A 15,088-nucleotide genomic window follows, 5' to 3' on the forward strand; every position below is an offset into this window, starting at 1 on the left:
AGGTGCAAGATAAAAATGATGAGTAGAACAGGGAGCTCATTGGACTCTAATCCAGCAACAATGTGTGCTGCAGTGAACTGCCAAATTATTCTTGCAGAAATTAGGCTAAAAGGGAGAAAGTGCAGCTGCAATAATATACTAAGAAACTTTCTTAATTCCATGTTTCCTCAAAATTGTCCATTTTTCACTCAGAATCATAGGGCTGGAAGAGACCTCAGGAGGTCATCGAGTCCAGCTCCCTTCCCAAAGCAGGACCAACCCCACGCATATTCCTTTCCTATTTTATTTTGTGCTCTTAAGTGTAAGGGAGAAAATGGCGAAGGGGTCAGCACTAGCCCCCATTTAGTTTATATTTTGTGCATCATACTGTGCAAGCAATCAGAGGAAATGAGTTAAAATAGATCATGTAATCTATCTAGAGTGAAGCATCCATCCGCCAAAATTCAAACACGCCTTCATATTCATCTCAGAGCACAGCCAGAGCTTGCAGAAAGGATTGTGAGGATGTATCACTGAGACAAAGAGGCACGATTCTACTAATCAAAATTGGGACCTAATGTAAGGCCATGTTTAGAATATGCAAAACACAATCATGATCTGATATCAGTCATTTATATACATGAATATGAGCTAAGAATCTTTGTGTGTGCCCTTTCTGCGATGCTTACAAAAAGAAATACAGAGACTAATAATGATACTAAAAATGATTCTGAAATATGAGAAAGGAAAATGTATATGCAAAATTATTTATAGTTGATACTTTTTAGTTCATAAATCTTACTTTATTTTACCCTATTTTTCTAATGTTTCCCCTCTAGTTCTTTTACTATAAATTCATTTGTTGTTCAAAGTTCCCTGTTGTGCAACATTCCAGTTTTACGGTTCAAGATGGTTTCTGTTTTTTAATTGAATATTTTTATTTACTTTATTTTTGTTGACAAACATTTGCATCTATATACTGTATAAATTAGTGCTCCATTTGTTCCTCTCGGGCAGCATATTTTACTCAAGCATGTAATTTGTTTTGTATTCTTTTCTTCTGCAAATAATAAAAATAATCACTAAAAAGATACATTAAAATAAGTATTCATTCTGCCTCTCATTCCATTGGAGGCTCACTGATTGCTTACTCCTTCCCCTGTTCCAGTTACTCCAAGCTGGAAACAACAAAAGAAGGGTAAAAAATGTCTACTGCTAGATCCTTCTTAACCTCATTTGCTTCCTGTGCCAATCAGTTTATTTCCTGTCTTCTAATAGGGCACTTGCAACAGTTACCCTGACTATGCTTCCTCCATCCCTAGTAGTATCAGGTTTAAAGCTTGAACAGTATCAGAATGTCATAAATGTTTCAGAATATTTTGTAACTTGAGCCTTAGTAGTTGGCTGCTCGTTCACGCAGTGTCACACAAGTAGGGAGCTTATTCAGACAGTTTGGAATTTAAAAGATCTCTGGTGGTAGACACTCTCGCTGAGCCCCAACCCCTCTTCACCTCCCCCTAACCAGTCTCTGTTTAACCTCACAAGCAAACAGACCACAGTTGATTTTTTGTTAAACAATTAAATAAAAGTTGTCTGGCAAAAATGAAATAGAAAACAGAAGAGAAAGGAAAAACAACATTTCTATAGTGTTCCAGTCGTATATTGAAAATGGAGATTTTTTTCCCTCATGGCCAAATTCTACTTGATGAATTGGGCCTGAATATCTTTAATGAGATACTTACTCTACTTCACTTCCCATTCCTGAATAGAAATATGTGCCCTTCTCAATCTAAGGCTATGTCTACAGTATACCTCCCTAATGGCAGCATGTAGGATATTTGTAACTACAGGCACAATTAAAATCCTGCTGTGCCCACACTAACTGCATGTGTTGGTGAAAGGCTCTGGCATTGGAGAAAAGCTCCAGAAGCAGATGGATGGAGTGGAGCAGAGGAGAGGTAGGGCAGCTTCCTTAGAAGGGCAAGGGTTCAACAGCAGGATACTACACTGCAAAATACAGCTGTGTAGCCAGACTTCAGCAAGTAGCAACTGCATGGGATATGTACTCACATATGTACCCACATCCTTCAGGCGTGTCTTTACTCCACCTGTCTAAGTAGTGTCTCACCAGCTGCACTGCTGTTATACACATGGTAGGAGGCTAGATCCGTATGTACTCTACACCCAGCCAAAAGATGCATGAAGTAGAAGATATGCCTTCCTCAAGAGGTTTAACAGCTTTGGCTTCAGCAGTGAATGAACTCTCTAACTGAAAAACATCATATGCGTCTTTAAGTATATATTTTAAAATAGGATATAGCTTAGTTATTGAATAAGGCTTTTAAAGTGGTTTTCTTCAAGACAAAATTTTCCTGAACAAATGCTATCACAAAGGCTTTTTAGTTATATTATTTTTTGTTCATTACATAAAAAGATCATTTAAGTACTCATGTTATAGGAAGTCATATTTTTTTCTAAAAATGTAATGGATTCAGCTCTAAATTCAGATTTGCATTAAGTTTTTCTTAAACTCCAAAACCTGTTTGGGAGTTACCTGATCTTTTACATTTTTACCTCAAAGAATCATACAGAATATATGCACGTCTACCAGATTGTGTGCATGTTTTTCTATAGTAGCATCAAATCTCGATTATTGACCCACAGTAATTTTTTATTTTTTTAAAGGCTTCATAGTGATATTGCAACTTTGAAAGAACTACTGATTTTTAGACTTAGGATGTCACTCAACTGCCATGGAACCTTCCAGTTACAACAATTTTAATTCCTAATAGGGTTTTGTTGTTGGCTTTTTTTAAGTAAGTCAATACACATCCTCCTTTCTTTTCTATGAAGCATGCTCTTTCACAAGGTGGCAGAGTGGGTGTTATCTGTTGCTTTTTATTCATACTGCTGCAAGGATTTTTAGGCTTCATCTTATTAAATTAATAAACAAGCTGTAGGCGTTCAAGAATGTATTCTTTTTTAAAAAGTCCTATGTATCCTGCTATACTTTTTAAATTTAAAATATGGATGACATTATGGAGCGTGTGTGTCTCTCTTCTTGAGTCTGATTGCAGAACTTGTTTGATTCACCTAGGGAGAAAAAAAAATCCTTAAAATAGATTTTATTCTTGAAAACCATTATCATCTTCTGTCACTTATCGTATGAGACACAACAAAATACACATTCCACATTTCAGCCGCTTTCCACAAATTGTGATGGCTTATGAAATATATTGACACATTCGAAGGTTGAAAGGTGTGCTTTCAGGACTGATCCAAAGCTTGTTGAAAATACTTGCATAGAATTCAATGGGCTTTGGAACAGATTCCATCAGTTCTTTTAGAGTAAGTATGATTTGGGTTTACAGTTTAGGGTAAGACAGAGGGCACAAGAATTCAAGGCATAAAACATCAAAAGGTTGGATTACACTTCAACAGAAATGTTTGTGTGATGCAATAATTTCTATTACTTTTCACGCACAAAATCTGCTTTGAAGTCAAATAAAGAGAAGAGCTTTCTGGATTAAGTAGTAGTCTCATGATTTCATTTATTTACTGAATCTCCCTTTTATAAAGCCAAAGATTAGTTGGAGAGGAAATATATGCAGCTTTGACTTGTTAAGAAATCATCTTTGCCACTTGATTTAAATTTTTTTTGAAAAATAACACTTCAGGTACTCTTTCCAAAAGAACAGGCTGTGTAAGAGCAGTACTGTCTTTATATAAATGGCTACAGTAGAAATATTTTGAAAAAGTGCTGATGGTAAATACCAATTAATATAACCTTCAGAAAGTGTAATGTCAAAAACCTCCATTTTTCTAACTTGAATATTGTTGCTGAAGTGTTGTTTTCTGAATTTAGACTTTATAGTGAAGAGTTTCTATACATCTGCTACAAAATCTCTTTTCTAAATGAATGAGTCAGTACCAGAAAAGAAAGTAGAGAAAATATGTTATAGTCAGAATGTTGAAGAGTTAGTCAGGATGATACAGATGTTCTAATTGAGAAGTTCTCAAATTGTTCTTCCTGATGAGCCACAGAATGAAATGAGAACCATGCTACAGGGGAATTAGAGTATTGGGAGGCTTAAGGCATATTTTATTAGGTCCAAGGCTGCCTGACAACAGCATGTCTAAGAAATATTTCTGTCACTGAGATAGGTGCGGTTGCTATTTGACGTTCAGTTCATACAACATTACCTTTTTTTATTTGGATTCCAGATATAGGATGGGATTATGTTCCAAGCCTCCTGAAGTATGTGGTACCTGGGGCAGCAGAGTGCAAAGTTGGGTTTAAATGGGGAATCTCTGCTGTCAACTGCATCTGCACTACTGCAGATTATCATACCTTAAGTTGTTACCACTGGCTCTACACCAGGAGGGAGAGGGGGGTGTCAATGGGAGAAACTCTCCCATTGATTTCCCATACTCTCTCATCCAGAGTAGAGCAACAGGGTTGATGGGACAGTGATCTGCAGTAAATCTGGCAAGTCTTCACTATACCTGCTAAATTGACTCTTGGTGGATCAATCTTAGAGCATTGAGAAGGGCTATAGATGTAGCCTCAGAGTAGGGCCTTAGTTATATTTTGGATTTTGTTATAGTCACACCGGTTTAATAGCACGCCCATAAAAAGCGATGCACACTGATGCAGCTTACCCCAATTTGAAATTCAGGTATATCACACTAATGCAAGGTAGTTTTTACACCAGCACATCACATACTTGAGATTTATACCAGCCAACTATATCCGTGTAATTGCACCGTAGCAAAAATCCAGGGTAGACAAGGCCATGCTAGAGGAAGTGCAATTCCTATACTAGAAAGTATAATTCTTAAAATAGATGAACAGCACAGAACCACACTTCCAATCCATTTTCTCTAGTTCTTTTTGAGAGTAGATTATGATTTAATTAGAAAGGATCTGAAGTGAGTTCCAGGAGGCTGCTGTTGTGAAGGAGCAAATGTATGGCCTACTGCTTTTCAGGTGGTTCTGACTTTGGCATTGAGAGTACATGCACTCCCAAAGATGTGGCTCTGAATTGTCAGTACTGTAATGTAGTAATTGCAGTCCTATGCCACAGCAATTCCATTCTCTATTGTTTAAGAACTGTTAGAACCATAACTATTTAATATTGCTTAGCAGCCATTAAAACCACTTTAGCAGTGGACATTGTTTTTACAAAATACCATGTCCCATAAAGTGCCTGGTGCTTTTTTGTTTTTATTTTTTACAGGTACAGCAGGTGCAGACCGTGCAGCAGGTACAGCATGTCTACCCAGCACAGGTGCAGTATGTGGAGGGAAGTGACACGGTCTACACAAATGGAGCTATGTAAGTTTACTAATTGGAAATTCCATACGTGGCAGGATGTGTGATTAAATACACATCTCTCATGATATCTTCCTGGCTTCAGTTTTTCACATGGATGAGAGAAATTGTCAGTGGTTAAAAGCTTATTCTTTGTAGTGTCATTTGAAATTTTCAGGAGAAAATAGGAGATGAATGCACATCATTTAAGTGTTTTCAGATAGAATACTGTAGATGTAATTGCTAGGTCCAACTAAAACAGTTGTAGAAATATACCTCAATTAATTTTAAGGAAAAAGTTCTATCATGTTTTTTAACCTTTAGTTTTAAGGGCAAGTTTAAATCCTAGCCATAAAAAGTGTTCTCTAATTTTACAATAAAGTGACCATATTAAAAGAAAAAAGACTCATGTCTCCTTCCATTTGTAATCCCATTTCCAATTGCACTCTCTACATGTGGCAACTATAACAATTACTTCTGAAAAAGAAATGATGTGTTTTTAAACTGTGTTTAATGAGATGAATGTTCTTTCCCTTTTTGGAGGTAAATAAGAGTAACATCTCATATTGCTCTTCATGATTCCCTTCTCCAGATACCCTCTTCTTTCATCTGTGTTGTGCTTTGAGTGCATTTAGGAGCAAGGAATACATGTGTGGAATCAAAGCAAAGATTTATTTATTAATAATCCAAAAGTGATACATCAGGGTCAGCATTACATTCAGGGGTAGCAACTCTTCTGAAGTTATCTCTTTCAGTCTTCCTCTCCTCCCATACATACAGCGTTGCTGTTTGTTTTCCTTCTCTCTTGCACATTCAACTCAAGTATCTGTTCTATTCTAGGCAGGGCTATTTTATTCTAGGCAGGGCTGATAGCACTGGCTGTTGTTAAGTTGCCCAACAATTCCAATTATTACACCCTACCGTCAGTTTCTTATCTCTTTGCCAAACTTTAACCATTTGGACTGAAATTTTCTGTGTTGGGCTAAATTAGTCTGAAAAGTTTCCAGTGGAACAGTTCAGCTCCTATATATTGTTTTGCCCATCTAAAAAAATTTTGGCTGTCTTTTAATGAAAAGCCCTAATTGCCCCCATTCTTTGAAGCATAGACTTGGAATTTCACAAGGGTAGTCTTTGTCTCAGGGATGTTCATTTTGTCATGCCAGTGAATATCTGCCCAAAGTTGCCAAGTTATAATCCTTTGACAAATTTTGCCATGCTCAGTAGAGACTTCTTAGTAGCTACATTTCTCAAACATTCTGTTTGTAGTGGGCTAAGCAGAACTCTTTTTTCAGTTGCTGTTCTGGGCTGCTACAGGCTATGCTGTGTGTAGTTATTAGAACTGAGCAAGGATTCTCTTTATCCACTGCTCACAGTGAGTGTCCTGCTTGGCTCAAGCAGCCTAAATGAAAAATCTGTCTGATTTGAATACAGACGGAAGAAAAGTCAGCCCCGAGGAGGGCTGGCAGTGAGAGTAGATTGGGAGAAAGAGCCTGTGAGATGGGAAATGGGACTGCAAGCTGGCTGTGGGAGAGGAGGAAACTGGAACTGACATTGCAAGGAAACTGGGATTGGAATCCAGGAGAGACTGGGACTTGCTGAGCCAGAGATTGAGACTGGCTGGGCAAGACTACTGTAGTTGGGAGGCAGTAGATAGGAGGAAAAAGAGATTGGATGAAGAACCAGGGGACCTGATTGGGACTGGCTGGACAATGGAGACTGACACAAGGGGCTGGAGGGAGGCACCAAGATTAGATGAGCAACCCTGGGACAGTGTGTGTCACTTGTAGCCAATCAGTGGACTACTAACGGCCAAGATGGGTCAGATGAGGAGAAGGCAGGTCTGGACTTGGCTGGGCAAAGAGGCAGGGGACAAGGAATTGGGATGGGGAGGAACTTGATATGGATTAGCAAGAAGACTGGGACTGAATGAGAAGCGTGAGCAGTGGAGACTGGAACTGGATAGGTAAGGATAATGGGACTGGATAAGGAGCCAAAGGTGGAAAAACCACAGGCCTGGGACAGGAACAATTTAAAGGGGATGGGCAGAAAGGATTGTGCTTGAGGAAATGGCAAGAAGAGTCTGTCTGTTAAAGCAGTGGTTTTCAAACTACAGGTCAGGATCTAGTACTTGGTCATGGAATGACAGGCACTGAGTCTCATTGCTGCAACGTGATCAGGTGACAAGTGAGGGTGCTAAGGAAGGCTGCCTATTATTACTGGCACTACAGGTTGCACTGCACCCCAGAAGCAACTGGCAACAGGCCTGGCTTCTAGGTGTGTGGAGGGAGGGCCCAGGGCTCTGTGCACTGCCTCTGCCCTGAACACTAACTCCACACTCCCATTGGCTGGGAACCTGCTACTGTTTCAAGGGTACAGCATGGTCTGCTCAAGGTAAGCCATCTCAAAGCTCTCCTCCTTAGTCCTACTCTGGAACCCACTCTAGTCAAATTATGTTGGGTTGTGGGCATGGGTCATGAGAAAAAAAATGTTTGAAAACCACTTTGTTAAATCACATTCTCCTCCAGAGGCTTGAATAAAACCCAACATTCTTCTTTATATCAGAGTTAATCCCAGAGTAGTAGTGCATGCATCCCATGTTTGAGAGATTGTAGTCTTTTGAATAGCAGTGTCCCTACATTCATGTACCTACCCTGTGCTCCTTGTAAGGGCAGTCAAAGCTGGAGCACCCATGGACTTTCCATAGTTCCCTCTTACCAACTATGGCAGCCAAATGGAATTCAATGGTGTTCAACTTTTTGCAAATATAGTGCCACACATTATTTAAGTCTTCTCCAGGTGTCTTCCACATTTCCAGAGAGCTTCAAATCTGGAGCGGGGGGCCTTTTTGTGTAAGAGGCCGGCCAAAATAGCAAAGTCTGCTATGGATCTTTTGTAGTTGGAGGCAAAACCTCAAAAGCTGGAGACTTGGCTTGTACCTTGGTATGTAACCTATGCTTCAACATATCCATCTTCTCTGGATCTCGGCTTGCTCCCTCCATAGAGATCATGTGGCCCAAATATGTCACCTCACTAAAGTAAAAACTAACTGTGGGCTTAACTTTCAGATTGTCACCTTTCAATTTCCTGAGTACTGATTTCAGTTTCTGCAGCAGTTCTTCCAAAGTTCAGCCTATCACAATGCTTTCATCTTGGTGTACTAGGTAAAGTGTTCCCTCAAAGTCTGCTGGCACAATATCCATGAGCCTCTGAAATGTACCAAACACATTACACACACCAAATGGCGTCATATTGAATTCAAAAAATCACTCCTTGGTGAAAGTGCTATTTTAGTGTTACCTTCTGGCTACATCTACATTGGTCACTTGCAAGGTCACAGGTGAACTACCATCAGTATTTAATCACTCAATCAATGTATTATCAGTCTGGAGCAAGGTATAGGCATCTTTAGCAGTTGCATCATTCAGTCTATGCATTCCATGTTTCTTCCACACCAACATCACTGGAACAGCCCATGGGCTCACAGAGGGCCTAATGAACCCACTATCTTCCATTGCTTGAACTCCTTCTGAAAATGAATCAGGCTTCTTTCGAGTCTTTGATGGGTCTGGCATTCCCAGAACTGTTCCAATACTTGATTAACCCAGTGCATCCCAGAAGATGGTCACCATGACTAAATATATTTGCATATTTTAACAAAACTTCCTGTACTACTCTCATCTGTTCAAGCTTCACATTGTGTTGTTTAAACTTTTCTGCATCTCACTGGGCCTTTCTTTCCAGTCCTTTCTTGCCTTGACTCTAGTCTGATTTCAACATCCTCACACCACCAGGGGTCTTGGTTTTGTGATCTTCCTGCAGGAACAGCACTTTCCTCTCAAGTGTACCAATCATCATACTTTCATATGCTACTAATGACTCTGGTGAGACATTGACTACCCATGCCAGGATCTGGCACATTAGTTCCTACCAATCAAGTGTCCAACGAGGAGCTCCAGTCTATTTGAAGGTTAGGGCTCAGTCAGGCAGCCTTCACCATCCTGGCACCAACCTTCTGATATTCCTGGGGTAATTATCTCAAATTTAGAGGCTCTTTCAGATTTTTTTCCCCACTACCATTTCACACACTTCTACGTGATCATCTGTAGTGGACAAGGAAAACATTTTCCCGAGAGGAAACAGGAACATTTGGTGAAATTCACAGTGGTTTCGTATTTCTTCAGGAAGTCCGTCCCAATCAGGGCATACTGAATGTCATCTGTTGCCAAGAGGAATTTACAGTTGAGTTTTAAAGCCTTGAAGTTAATGACTGTGTGCCACCTTCCCAGAACTTGAAGCATCACTCTGTTATTTACCCTAACAGCTAATTTTTAGAGTTGATGACTCCTCCCAGACTCATGTGTAATAGGTACCTGGTCATTGGCATCTGAGAGATTGGCATTATACTTCTCCAATATCCTCTTCCAGGTAGTATCCAGACTTACTGCACCAGCCATCATCATTTTCGTTTTTGGAATTGCTTTCAGTTGCAGTGTCCATTGGGTCTGCACATGTGTTGTGTGCTTCTTTGTGCTCCCATTCACTGACAAAAAGAGCTCTGCAGCCACAATCTTCTTATAGTTCCCTCATAGCAGCAAGATGAAAATTAGACTCTCTCATATCTGTGCTGCCAGCTGGCAAATATACCTCTTCCACTGTCTATCAAGGCTTATTCTGCCACAGCTCAAGCGACATCCTTGACTTGTTTCAGAAATGTTCCAGTATGTGAACTTTTCTAGTCTATGCGGTATAACAGTCTGCTCTCATTTCTAAAGCCCCGTGTACTGTTCTTGCTTGGTAAATCCAATACCAGATTCAGGAGAACAGTATTCCATCCTTCTTTATCTAATGCATCTGGTGCACATCATGCCTGTCACCCTGAAGAAGATACTCTGTGCTATTCATCTTCAGTGGGATCCACAATGACACATACAGAAAGAAAAAATGGTTAGTTAACTTACAGAAAAGATGGGTTTCAATATATTGTAATCAGCATGGATTCCCATCCTTTTTCCCTGCTTTCAGAATCCTCAGAGAACATGGGCTCCAAAGTACAAGGGAAGGTTTTTTTTATTTACTCAAGTCACAAAGTTTTTTTAATTGTTGTGTGTCCAGTGGATTTTAAAACATTTTTCTCTTTCCATGAGTAAGAAATACTGCATCGAGTACTGGATTCTGCAGTGTTTATCTTCCTGTACAAAAACTGTCTTGCTGTTTATGCTTGCATGTTTGTTTTTATTTCTTAACACATTTTGAAAGTGTCTTTGTAATCAGTAATATGTAGGCTGAATGGTTTGTCACGTTATTCATTTAATGTTATAATGGAATTTCTACATGTTGAATTATCATGCAACCTTGTTTTAGTGTAAGTTTTCTCTGATAGTTATTCTTCTTGCAGATATATTTTGTGGAATTATTCTATATATATAATATACATAGAATTAATTTATTGTTAACTTGTGGAGAAAAGCAAATTACAGGTTGAACCCATTTAGTCTGGCATCCTCAGGAGCAGACCAGTGCTGAACCAGAGAATTTGCTGGACCATGGGAGATCAGTATTGTCTAGCAGCATTACTAACACTTCCACTGCTTACTGGGCTCTTAGAGAAGACATTTAGGGGTCAATCAGAGCTAAACAAAAGCACAGAACACTGAGAGCTCTTAAACAATCTTTATGGGATTGCAGGAATCTTGGCCATACCCATGATGTGTGGACAACTGTCTACCTAAAATAATGCTGTACCATGGATGCTGGCAGACCAGAGAGTGGCAGACTAGAAAGGTTCAACCTGTACTTATCTGTAATATTTTTTCTCTGATAAATAAATGCATTTTCTTTAGTTAAAGAAAATTGGATAAATGGAAGCAATGACTTCCTATTAGTTCATCCAGCCTCAGGCTGTGTATTTGGTTCCAGTGGTTTGAGAGTCTATGCAGGAGGAATTGCTATCCTTTGTGTGTTTGAGAATGTAGTTCTTCACTACCAAGAATAGGGGATTTCTGTGGATCTGCTGGTTATACTTTGCATGTGATGAGATTATGGTGGTATTGAGTCCCATGAAATGCAATATTTCTTTTCTGTATCCTGGGAATGAAGGAATCTGTTCACTGTAGTCCCATGGAGCTCTCTTCATAAAACCTGTTTATTCAGGCTTCATTCTGGGACATGGGATTAATGCCAAAATGTGAAAGAAAGTGATGCAGTTACTATGGGATGCATAACTTTGAATTTCTTGACCTTTTTTTTTTGCAGGTTAACTACCATCCATGCACACATGCATAACATGTATATTAGACATGTTAGAGAGTGTGCAGAGTAATTGTAGAAAATTAGCATACTACTGCCAATGCAGGAAGTGCATGGAGTGGAGACGATAGCACAATGGTGGAAAAGGGCAGGGCTTAGAAGCAGGTTAAAGACAGCCCCGCCTGGTGTCCCGGGCCAGATTGCACAATTGCTCTGGCCAGGAATGACCTGGAAGCCAGGAGTTTGAGATCCCTACTCTAGTGATAGATCTTCATCATGTATTTCTAGTAATTCAAATAGTTTTGTCTATTTAAAATGACCTGAAAATGCTCTGCTCATTTTTACTTTTTTTCTTGTTTTGTATGAAGAGCCTTTCCATTTGTATCTTTAACAAGGCCTCCAACACTGCTAGAGTTTCCTATTAGGATGTGTCATACAAAGTAGTAAATTCACCTGTTTGGCTGTCGTCTTCAGCCTCTTGACAGATTCTGTCAATAAATGGCCTTTTATCTTTTCTAGCATTCCTTTTTATCTTTCTCTCTAACTCTATATTCTTCTTGATACCTGCTTGTCTCTTCTTTTTGTCTTAGCATTCCTAAGTTTTTGCTTTATGCTTTTTTTTTTCCATTGCTGCCTAAGAGCACCACTAGTCCATTCATATATTTTAGATTTCATTGCTATTAAGACTGTCTTTGCACTTTCTAGATAGCATTTTCTGGTATCTTCCCATATGGTATCAGTGTCTTTGTTTTCTTTCATTTGATTCCTTGAGAACAGTACTTGTTCACCAGTTTGAGCTAAAAAGCACTTTATATATCTAGGGCTTCTAATTTTATTATCTTGATTCTTAGCCTTCTTTCAACCTTTTTTCATTTTCTTCAACTTGATCTTCAATTTAGTGATACACTTCCCATGTCTGTTCTCCTGTATGCATATACATCTGCACGTGAGCTGCAAAACTTCCTTGAAATTCAGAAACAATGTATCTGATTCTTTGTAGTACCATTTGGGAAGTTCTTTGCCACTTTATGAATGCCTTTATGAGGAAGGGAGTACTGTTCCATTTATCACTAGGTCATTCACATTGCAACTTTCTGCTAGTTCTTCACCATTTTGATTCATGTCCAAACCCCTGCCGCACTTGCCTGTATAGGTTGAATTTCTCTAATCCGGCAGTCTTGTCTGGCAACATCCATGGTCCAGCATGATTTTAGTTAGTTGTGAGTCCGCTTAGCATAGGTGTGGTTAAGTTTCTAGTTCTGCTATAAAGTTTGTTTATAGCCATCAGTCCTGGTTCTCAGTGTTCTGTGCTGTTATTTATGTGTAATTTACCTCTAAATGTCTTGTAAGAGCCCAGTAAGCAGTGGAAGTGTTGGTAAAGCTGCTAGACAAAATCGACTTCCCATGGTCGTCAAATTCTATGGTTTGGTGCCGGACTAGAGAACAACCTGTACCTTTATCCAACTGTGGATGTAATAGTGTACTCGATTAACCAATACGCAAAAGCTTATAGGTTAATGCTATAGACTGCGTGCATTTCCCTCTCCCCCACTTGCCAGTAAATTTTTTAGCAGGCTGGCCAACAGTCTTGGCTCAGTCCTGACTCCCATGGGTTCAGGATCTACCCCCCCCCGCTGTAGCTCTGCATTGAAAGTGTTTTAGGAAACTGGCGGGCAGGCAGTCCAGATCACTTCCAGCTCACGCTGGGTCTGGGAGCTCAGACTCCTCCTAGACAGGGGCTACTGTCACCCTGTGCTGCTTCCTCTTTATCAGAAGCAGCAGCATAGGGAGACAGGCAGCCAATCTGCAAGGGAGTAGCGTGGAACGGCAGAGGGCTCCTTGGGAGTGAGGCCAAAACGGACTGGCTGTCAGCCCTGCCCCCAGGGACTATAGAATAGTTGACTAAACTATAAGCATTCACAAGGTTACTCAACTGTTCAATTAACCGATATTTAACATCCTTATATCCAACCAATCATTGTGATTTCCAGCCTTTACATTAAAATCATGCATTGTCACTGTGATACCATTTGGTTAACTCATCTTATACAAAAAATCATAAAAAGCAGGGGGGGCGTTTCTTTCCAGTCTTTTTTCTGGTTTGGTGCATAACATTGTATGATTGTTAGGTTGAGGAATCTAGTCTGAAAACAAGTTCCAATAATTCCTTTATTTAATGATTCCTACTTGTTTGGTGCCTGATCAGCTTCTTTCAACTTTACAATTTCTGTGTCAGCTTCATCGTTCTCATTTACTTTCCTACAGTAGATTATGATCTTGTTTCTCTGAAGTTGAAGTGTAATTTGTTTGAACCTGTTCACGCTCGCTGATAACAAAGACATCAAGATGGTATCTATTCTTCATTTCCTTTGTTTTTCCCTTTTCTGATTCTCCAAAATCTGATTTTCATTACTGATCTGATCTTGCTCAAGGTACTTTTCAAAACATGGGGTTCCTTCTCTGTTTGACCAATGCCCATCATATTCCTTCCATGAAGCTGATCTCTTGTTTGAGCCCGTGGCTGCTAGTGTAGGTGGCGGGTGATGGCCCATCTAAGGAAGGCAAGTCCCAACCCTGCCCCTTCCGTCCAAGGCCCTGCCCCTTCAGCAGCCTTTCCCTTTCAGGAGCCAAGCCCTGCCCAACCCCAACCTGATCCTTACTGGCCACCTGGAGAGCCAGGGTTGCCATCTTGAGGCCCCAGCCCGCATCAGCGGTCCAGGGAGCTGGGCTGCCACAGCCCTGGCCCCAGTCTTCCCCAACGGCTGGGCTGCCGTGGCCCCAGCCCCAGCCTTCCCTGGCAGCTAGGGAGCTGAGGTGCCAGTCCTAGCCTTCTCTGGGAACCAGGGAGACAAGGTTCCAGAGAGCTGAGGTGCAAGCCACAGCCTTCTCCAGTAGCAAAAGAGCTGAGGCTCCAGCCAGGGAGCCAAGACACTAGCGCTAGTCTTTCCCGATGACCAGGGAGCTGCATCCCTAGCCCCAGTCTTCCCCAGCAACCGGGGATCCACAGTCCTGGCCCCAGATTTCCCCAGCAGCCAGGCAGTCCCAGCCCAAGCCTTCCCCAGGGGCAGGGAATATAGGCAGTTTTGGGAAGGAAATGCCTTCCTCTGCCTACTCCCACCCATGGCTGCTAATGTTCATTTTTGCATTATATTTGTTTCATATGACGGGATTACCAATTTCATGCATCATCATAAGTCCCCAGCTCCTTATTCATTATTTGGAGCTAGCCATATTTTTATTTATATCCATCACATTGTATAGCTCAATAAAAGCCCCTTCAGAAATGTTTATGTATTGCATAAGGCTAAACTGATTTCAAAAATACAAGTATAAACTATGTCGCTCAATGAAATGTCCCTTTATAAATGTTTATATTCTGTGTAAGGCTAATCTGCATTTCAAAAATATTGATATTACTTCTCACAAACATTTGTACAAACTCAGACGGAATAGTCCACAAAAAAAGTCTTGAGTAATTCAGGGTTTTACAGTTGTGACCCTTAGAACTACAGAAGCATGAATAGAATTCTAAAACAGTCTTTCCCCTTA

The 15,088-nt window shown here is 40.3% G+C and overlaps 1 protein-coding gene across 17 annotated transcripts in view; it reads left to right on the plus strand.

Annotated features, from left to right (window-relative positions):
- RFX3 (regulatory factor X3) overlaps positions 1–15,088 on the plus strand; it is a 249,452-nt gene that overhangs the window by 140,869 nt on the left and 93,495 nt on the right. For all 17 annotated transcript variants that reach the window (XM_025181558.2, XM_025181555.2, XM_075931653.1 and 14 more), the window contains one exon: positions 5,220–5,317. In XM_025181558.2, coding sequence (XP_025037343.1) covers positions 5,220–5,317 — 98 coding nt within the window. The remainder of the gene's footprint in view (positions 1–5,219; positions 5,318–15,088) is intronic.

Source organism: Pelodiscus sinensis, chromosome 6, assembly GCF_049634645.1.
Source record: "Pelodiscus sinensis isolate JC-2024 chromosome 6, ASM4963464v1, whole genome shotgun sequence".
NCBI lineage: Eukaryota > Metazoa > Chordata > Testudines > Trionychidae > Pelodiscus > Pelodiscus sinensis.